The 8,628-nt window shown below is 39.3% G+C and overlaps 2 protein-coding genes across 2 annotated transcripts; both read right to left on the bottom strand.

Moving 5' to 3' along the window:
* Positions 1-1,108: 1,108 nt before the first annotated feature.
* On the bottom strand, positions 1,109-1,785 carry NECHADRAFT_96808 (60S ribosomal protein L12; the record flags this gene model as incomplete). The annotated part of the gene is made up of 5 exons (XM_003047489.1): positions 1,109-1,128; positions 1,158-1,458; positions 1,512-1,632; positions 1,692-1,725; positions 1,782-1,785. 5 exons carry the CDS (start codon positions 1,783-1,785, stop codon positions 1,109-1,111), a joined length of 480 nt encoding a protein of 159 aa, XP_003047535.1.
* A 339-nt stretch (positions 1,786-2,124) lies between these two features.
* Positions 2,125-5,023, bottom strand: NECHADRAFT_64091 (uncharacterized protein; the record flags this gene model as incomplete). Its single annotated transcript, XM_003047488.1, has 7 exons — positions 2,125-2,409; positions 2,469-2,668; positions 2,719-3,813; positions 3,871-4,347; positions 4,399-4,693; positions 4,751-4,881; positions 4,931-5,023. The coding sequence occupies 7 exons, from the start codon at positions 5,021-5,023 to the stop codon at positions 2,385-2,387; spliced, it is 2,316 nt and encodes a 771-aa protein (XP_003047534.1). The 3' UTR covers positions 2,125-2,384.
* Between the last annotated feature and the right edge of the window lie 3,605 nt (positions 5,024-8,628).

Raw genomic sequence — 8,628 nt, 5'->3', positions numbered from 1 at the left:
GAACGGCCCAGACGCTCCACAATGGGGCGGGAGGGCGGCTGGGCTAAAGTGCCTACCAGAGGTACTTAGCTTGAGGAGCACATACCCGGCCTTAATGCCACACAAGAGTGCACCGCCCACGGCCCTCCCCCAATGGGGTGCTGAGCTGGAGTGGGCTAGGGTGATGCCAACAAGGAACGGCCAGGTCTCTGCTTACCCCGTGCCAGCCAGAAATCCCAGCTTGTGGCCACCAACTGACGACGCCAGATTACATGATATGCGGGCAAAGGGTTCGGCCGCTGATGGCAGTTTTCCTGGATTGGCTTCACTGAGGGTCTTCTTTCTTTGAACAGTATGTGCGTATCGATCCTTGGCACCTTAAAGATGATGCAGGTCGGCAAAGCACCTCTTTGATTGGCAACCCGCACTATCCGTCGTTCAGAGGTACAGCATGCTCAAGTCATTGGACATGAGCAACTGGGACGTTGGGGCGATCACGAAATGCATAGGTACAATCCCGCCAGCACCATGTACACGTGAGAGAGGCATGCTCTGATCGATGGCAGGTTTGTCGGCAACGCACGGCTGAAACACTGTCAAGGCATAAAACGGAACGTGCACGGCGTTCGATATCTGTAGCGTGTTTCGTGAACTATGGTGAATTGATCCTATCTTGGGTCTTGCTTATTGAGAAGCAGGAGAAACCTGACAACAGGTCGGCGCAAGGGCAGTCTCCGGCACGGAGTGGCAGACCTGCACCATGATGGTGCAAAACATTCGCTTGGCTCAGGGGACAACTATCCAAAGCAGTTTACATGGGATACGGGAGTGTGGCCTTGATGATGGACCGCTGCATCCATGGATCTGGATGTCGCGGTGAGTAAGGGGCTGTCGATTACATCGCTTGTTCTTCCTTGCACAAAAATAGAAATAAACCATAGTGCATATTGGTAGATTTCAGAGTGAGTCAAGGATCTGGTTCGTATCGGTCGCATGGTCACTTCACGGGAGCGTGGCTGGGTATCGTGATTGTCTTCAATTCTTTTTTGGGGGGAGGCATTCGATTCTTTTTTTTGGTCAAATGACCAACATTTACTCCTCAGGGACTGTGTATTTGTTAGCGTGTGCACTAGCATGATGCCTTGTTGACTTACTCTCAATGTCACCACTGTCGATACCCTCAATGATAGTCTGAGGAGGCTTGCCGTCAACCTGGCAGCCAACAGAGTAGGCAGTACCCAGGATCTCCTTGACAGTGCCCTTGAGCTCCTTGGCGAAGGATTTGTAGCGCATCGTACGGGCAATCTCGACGATCTCGTCGAGGCTGACGGACTTGTTGTGCTTGATGTTCTTCTCCTTCTTGCGATCACGGGGAGGCTCCTTCAGAGCCTTGATGATGAGGGAAGAAGCAGTGGGAACGACGGACACCGCAGCCTGACGGTTCTGGATGGTGAGCTTGACAGTCACGCGCAAGCCTTTCTGGGGTGAAATGTTAGTCCAGGTCTTTTTTGGCAGGCAATCGAGGAACGTACCCAGTCACCGGTGGCCTTGGCAATGTCTTCTCCGACCTTCTTGGGAGAGAGACCCAGAGGACCAATCTTGGGAGCAAGAGCAGAGGAGGCACCGACCTCACCGCCAGTGGCGCGGAGGTGGCTGAGGTACGTTAGTAAAAATAAATCTTCGAGATATTTGGACAATGGTGCCAAACGTACATGACCTTGACCTCGTTGGGATCGAACTTGGGAGCTTTTCTCAGTGTTAGCAGGCCTGGACATCTTGACCAGAAAGGAGGGAGAACCAACGCATTGCGGCGTCGTTAAGGTCGGCAGAGGCTCGTGGTTTGCGTGCCGGGAAGGAGAGTGAAAGAAGGTTGGGAAGTGGTTGAAGAAGTTGTTGAACTGAAAAATGGGAAGAGGAAAAAAAAAAAAAGGAAGCGAAGCTGTGTGCCCCACAAGCGTGCCCTAACTGAACAGGAGCCGACGAGGTGGCTTAGTCATCGAAGGACCTCACCCCACCCAACCTCTCGGGATAATTACCACCCCTACCACCCATCAAGGGATTTATCATGACTGAATTTGTTGGGTTGAGGGGATCTAGAGACCGTCGGGATAGGTATTAAAAGGCATTCACATTCTCCCCGCTTTTGCGACTTCTTGCATTGACTTGCTGCTTTTGGTTCTGAGACTTGTACTCCGTTCATACTAATCTAAAGCCCGCGTCTCACGGGTGGATACACTCTTTCTCAACTATCGCGTCCACCACTATCACCGCGCCAGTCTATAGGGCGGATCATCTTTGTTCTCAGCGCCAGTGATGGTATTTATTAAGTTCTCCCGATGGTACAATGTGAGCCGTCATGCTCATGCACGGATGTATAATTCTCATATTTGAGTATTTGGACCATCTTAGTTGGTTCCGCTAACAGCAAGCCTAAATGTATTGTCAGCAAAAAGTGAATAATTGAGACGGTAGCCAGTTGAACGACGTACTTCATTAGGTGGTCCATAAAGGTCTGCAAAGATACGTCATCTGTGAAGATGGTTTGTGCAGTTGTAGCCCCGACACCGCCGTAGGGACCGGTTGTGTGGGTAGTGGATGGGTTGAGCTTGGATAGGAGGAAACGAGCCTGAGATCCCCCAGCATCGCAGACGATGAATCGAGGGAGGGGAAATCGGTCTGTGATGAGATCCTTCAAGGAGTAAGCAGCATGTTCACTGTTCATGTGAGGGTTTGGCTTACACGAGCGTCTTCCTTGGGCTGTTCGAGGAGACCAGCAAAGTTCTCGTAGCCTTCCTGCTCCTGGTATCCGGCTTTCCTCCACTCTGCAATTGTCTCTCCATGGAAGATCAGAATGTGGAAGAAGGTGTCAAGAAGAAGGATGTGGGTTGGCTGAATAGAGGCTGAGTCCAGCAGCACAGGTTGGCCACCATCCTGATCAAATGTGTACGAGTCCAGAGTAGGCTGAATCATGACGAGAGAGTTGCTAACATCCTCATGGTTCAGTACATGACGGTAGAAGGCTGTTTCGTCTGGCGAGTTGTTGAACACCTGGAGGAACTGGCTTCGACGGAGGTGGAACATGAACTGTGGGTACAGAGTGAAGTTCTTCTCCAGTCGGAAGGAGGATGGGTCATCTTTGCGGTAGTCGGCGAACCTCGAGCAGAGCCGAATCAACATTCTGTCAACCCAGCGCAGTACGTCTGGGCCATCATCAACTTCAGCTTTGAAGACAGCGATCCGCGACATGAGGACTGCGGCAGCTTCTTGGTCGAATGACTGAGCAATGGCGGGATCGCCGGCGGGACTGCTCAGGGGCCTTGAAATCGTCGTGACACGAAGGTGGAACTGGCCAGAGGAGTGTTGGTAGTACGTTAGGAATTGCATCATGCCGTTCTGTGGTGCTTGTTGGTGTGTTGTAGGACCTTGGCCAGCGATTTCAAAGTAGATTCCGTAACTCGACTTTGGGTCAATGCCACACATCTTCCAGGAGCAGGTGTTGCCGATTCCGCATTCTGTTTCGCCGACGGATATGGACTTCTTGTTGAGCGAAACAGCATGTCCGATCAGGCCAGTGACCTTCAGTTCCTTGGTGGTCAGAACTTCCAGCACAGCGTTGAATCCCATCAACAGGTTGTCATCGCCATCCTTTTCAAAGATCCTCACGAAGGATTGCTTGAACATGGAAGAAGTGAAGCTGTCAGTAAGAATCATATGGCCACCTGTTGAGTTGCACAGCCCCTTCATTTCCAGCAGGCCGACCTGATCAAGGCAACCCGCAAAAATGTCAATGATATGCCCGTTGTGAGCCGTTCGTTTGGCCAAGTTGTCATAGAACTATCGCATTGTGGTGAGTTATGGACTAAAAAAGGCAACTGGGTCCTTTGGCCTTACCTTCAAGGCTTTCTTGTAGTACTTGACGTTGTCTCGGTCAATATCGTGGTGCGATCGGATGGGCTCTCTTAGTTCGGGTCCGACAACCATACCAGGACCTTCAGTCGCAGGTCCGCCGGCAAAAAGCATGATGCGACCACCAGCATTTTGGAATGACGACTCCATGAGGCCCACAGCGACACTGAGGGCAACACCGGTGCATCGAAGGCTGCGTCGATCGTTGGCAACAGGCCAGGGGTCTTTCTGGAGAGACTCCAGCGCCTTGGTAAGTTGAAATTCCGCCTGTTGGACAGGCAAGAGGAATCGAGATGCCGGCCCAGCAGGGAATGGCCGGCCAGGTTGGGGCTGCATGCCGGGCCGGAGACCAGACGTTGAGAGTCCAAGCATCTCTTGCACCTGCTTTGCGGTGTATTCCTTGCTGCCTCGAAACACGTAAGACTTGGCGCATTCTTCATAGCCAATTTCGTGCACATGAGCCTACACCACTGTTAAAGTTCTGGCTCAAAGATGGGAAAGAGCATTACGTACCATGGTGCCGTACGTGATAAGGCCGACTAGCGAGTTCTCAGGCAACAAGCTCAAGCTCATGACTAGAGACTCTTTCAGGGAGGCGAGGCTGTCTGCCTCCTGGCACATGTCCACCACATAAAGGAAGATTGGAGGCGCTGGGGCAGGCCGCGAGAGGCGGTATTCGATGGTGGTGTTCGCGGGGTGTAGTTCGGGAGGGATAGCGTTGGCGGTGATGTCTTTGTAGTGGGGAGGAAGTTGGTTTCGCGATAGACAAAAAGGACAGATCCAAACTCTGGCGCGAACATCGACTTGGCTGTGAGAGGCTGTCAGCGAGAGGAAGGAAGAGAGTATGGTACTTCACAAGACTCACCAGAAGGGGTTCAACACCGAGCGACAAGGCTGTTTGCAGGTGACAGGCTCAAAGTGGAGGAGAGGAGTATCGGGCTTCTCCTTCAAGGGGGTGTAGAGTGCGCCGATCGGAACAACTAGCCTTGAGGCTTCCTGCGAAGAGAGTTAGTTGATAAAAGATGAGGAACTCATTGAACGCTACCATTCGAGAGCTGGGAAAGGTGTTCCAACTCAAACGGACACCATCGCGATCTTCCACCTCGCCCCATTGCTCCTTTGCCGTCTCGTAGTCCATCGCGACGGCTGTACACGATGAGGAGACAAAAGATTTGTAGAAAAGACGGGTATACGATGGCTTGTGTTGCGGACCGGAAGAGATTCGTGAGGGGAGAACAAGGGAAAGTTAGAGTATGATAGCTCTTGGAGCTGTCTGAGCTGCCAATCCAGCTGGGCGATCTTCGGCGCAGTTGATAGTGGGTAGGTGTTTGTTGACAAGGTGGCCGCCCCGTTATAGAGATATGGAAGCATGCGCATTACATACGTATCTTTTCCAACGCCACAACCGACGCTTAAGCCCCACTCCCTACGCAGATAAAGGCGATTAATAAAGATTTTATCCTCGCTCTAAGAACCTTATAAAATAGGGAAAAGAAAAAGATATTTAATTTTTATTAAAATTATTATTAAAATTATTATTAAAATTATTATTATTTATATATTTAATTAGTTATTATTAAAACTATTATTAAGACTATTATTATTATTTATTTATATAATATATTTAATAAGTAAGTATCTTAAATAAATAAGTATTTTAAAAATCCTAATTCTTAAAATAAAAATTATAATAAAAATACTATAAATTATTTATATTATATTATATTATTATTCTATTATTCTTATCTATTTAATCTAAACCTATAGTACTTTTATTACTTACTTTATATAAAAAAAACCCTTTAGGGAAGAAAACCTATATATAGCATATTAGCTTTCTATCTATATATTAGGCATAGTATTATAATTATATAATTAATATTATATACTAAATTTATATTACCTAAAGCGGGGATTAAATATTATTATTAAAGTCTTAATAATTATAATAATAAAAGCTTTATACCTAAAGCTAAGGGGCTTAATATACTTAAATTAATAAGGTTTTATACCTTATTATTAATAGCTTTAATAATATATTAAAAATAACCTTATTTATAATAAATAAGTTACCTTTTAATTAACTAAAAAACTTTTAATCCCTTTATATAATAACTCTCTTTTCTAATATTAACCTTTTAATTACCCTTATAACTCTTAATTAATTAAAGATTAAAATCTTTTAAGATTATATTTCTATTAATATTATTAATAAAGGTTTAATAATTATAATTATTATTTATAATAAAAATAAACTATTTAATTATATTATAATATTTTTCTATTAAGACTTTTAACCTATAGATTAAAGTAATATAGTAAATATATATAGGGATAAACTTATCTATAATAAGTTTCTTTTTACTTAGATAATTACTAGCTTAAATAATTAGCTTTATATAAGGCTTAAAAAAAAGGCTTTTAATAAAGCTTTCTAAGGTATTATATAGAAAAAATAATTATAAAATAATAACTAAAAGATTATATTAATAATCTTTAGCTATAAGATTTTTTTTCTATTTAGCCTCTTTTTAGATAATAATAATTATAATAATTAATTTAATTAAGTTAAAATAAAGCTCTTTAGGCTAAAGAGCCTTTAATATAAGGTTAAATAAAGTAAAATATTTAATTAGCCTAAAGAGTTATTCTTTTAAGCTTTTAATAATATAGCGCTAAGCTAACTATATAATAGATAGCTTATAATATTAATTTTCGCCTAGAATATTATTTATACCTTATAATATATATAATAAAGTATATTAAGGAGATATTATTATAGCTATAAATTAGCTATAGAGCTAGAAGAGAAATATTAGGTTATAGAGGTAATTAGTATTATAGATCTTAGAGGTTAATATTAGAATTTAAATTTAAAAATTTAGTGCTAATTAATAGCACTAGATTTAATAGTAGAGGAAAATATAAGTTTAATTTATTAAACCTATTTAATTAAATATAAGATATATATATCTCGGCCTATACAAATAAGTAATAATAGTAATCTTAATAGTAGTTTTAATAATAGATATAATTAATATGGCTCGCTATAATATAAGCCTTAGTTTAAGGGAGTAATTAATTATTTTAAATATTTATAAATACCCTTAGTCCCTTAGGTATTTATAAGATTATTTTAAGGGAAACCTACCTTTAGGGCACTAGCGCCCCTTATATAGGCTTTTATATTTAAGCTTCCCTCTATTTTTATTTTTTATTATATAATAACTATAGCTTCCCCTTATAATATAGCCCTAGTAACTATGATTTATAGTCTCTTTATCTTCCCTTAGTAATAAAGTAGCTTCCTTATTGCCTTTTCTCTCTTTCTATCTTCCTCCTCTTATAAACTCCTCTCTCTACTTGCGTATATGCCTTATATGCGTATTTCCTCCCTTATGCCTTTGCTTTGCCCTCCTTGTCTTCTTTTAACCCTCCCTCTTTTGCCTATTATAATTACTTCTATTTCTAGTGCCGGCGGCGATATGCCCCCCGGTGGCGATAGTTCTAATAGTAGTGATAGTCCTCGTGGTTATAAGTCCGATAAGACTATAAATTATTTAATTAATTTAAATTATTTATTATATTTTTCCTTAGATATCTTAATTATTATTTAATAAGTTCTTATATTATACCTAGTCTTATTATATATAATATCTATTATTAAAACTATTATTAAGATTATTATTATTACTTATTTATATAGGCCGAGATATATATATTTTATATTTAATTAGATAAATTTAATAAATTAAATTTATATTCTCTTTTATTATTAAGTCTAAGACTGCTAATTAGCGCTAAATCTTTAGGTTTAATATAAACTCTAATATTAACCTCTAAGATCTATAATACTAATTACCTTTATAACTTAATATTTCTCTTTTAGCTCTATAGCTAATTTATAGCTATATCTTCTTAATATATTTTATTATATATATTATAAGGTATAAATAATATTCTAAGTAAGAACTAATATTATAAGCTATTTATTATATAATTAACTTAGCGCTATATTATTAAAAGCTTAAAAAAATAGCTCCTTAAGCTAATTAAATATCTTACCTTACTTAACCTTATATTAAAGACTCTTTAGCCTAAAGAGCTTTACCTTAACCTAATTAAATTAAGTATTATAATTATTATTATTTAAAAAGAGGCTAAATAAAAGAAGAATCTTATAACTAAAGATTATTAATATAATCTTTTAATTATTATTTTATAATTATTTTTTCTATATAATACCTTAAAAGGCTTTATTAAAAGCCTCTTCTTTAAGCCTTATATAAAACTAATTATTTAGGCTAATAATTATTTAAATAAAAAAAAGCTTATTATAAAGAAATTTATCCTTATATATATTTACTAAATTACTTTAATCTATAGGTTAAAAGTCTTAATAAAAAGGTATTATAATATAATTAAGTAATTTAATTTTATTATAAATAATAATTATAATTATTAAACCTCTATTAATAATATTAATAAAAATAATTTAACTTTTAATTAATTAAAAGTTATAAAAATAATTAAAAAATTAATATTAAAGGGAAGAGCTATTATATAAAAGGATTAAAAGCTTTTTAATTAATTAAAAGATAACTTATTTATTATATATAGGGTTATTTTTAATATATTATTAAAGCTATTAATAATAAGGTATAAAACTTTATTAATTTAAATATATTAAGCCTTTTAGCTTTAAGTATAAAGCTTTTATTATTATAATTACTAAGACTTTAA

This window comes from Fusarium vanettenii, assembly GCF_000151355.1.
Source record: "Fusarium vanettenii 77-13-4 chromosome 10 genomic scaffold NECHAsca_14_chr10_3_0, whole genome shotgun sequence".
NCBI lineage: Eukaryota > Fungi > Ascomycota > Sordariomycetes > Hypocreales > Nectriaceae > Fusarium > Fusarium vanettenii.
The sequence above is the reverse complement of the archived record's forward strand: the minus strand, read 5'-3'. Positions and strand labels throughout refer to the sequence as shown.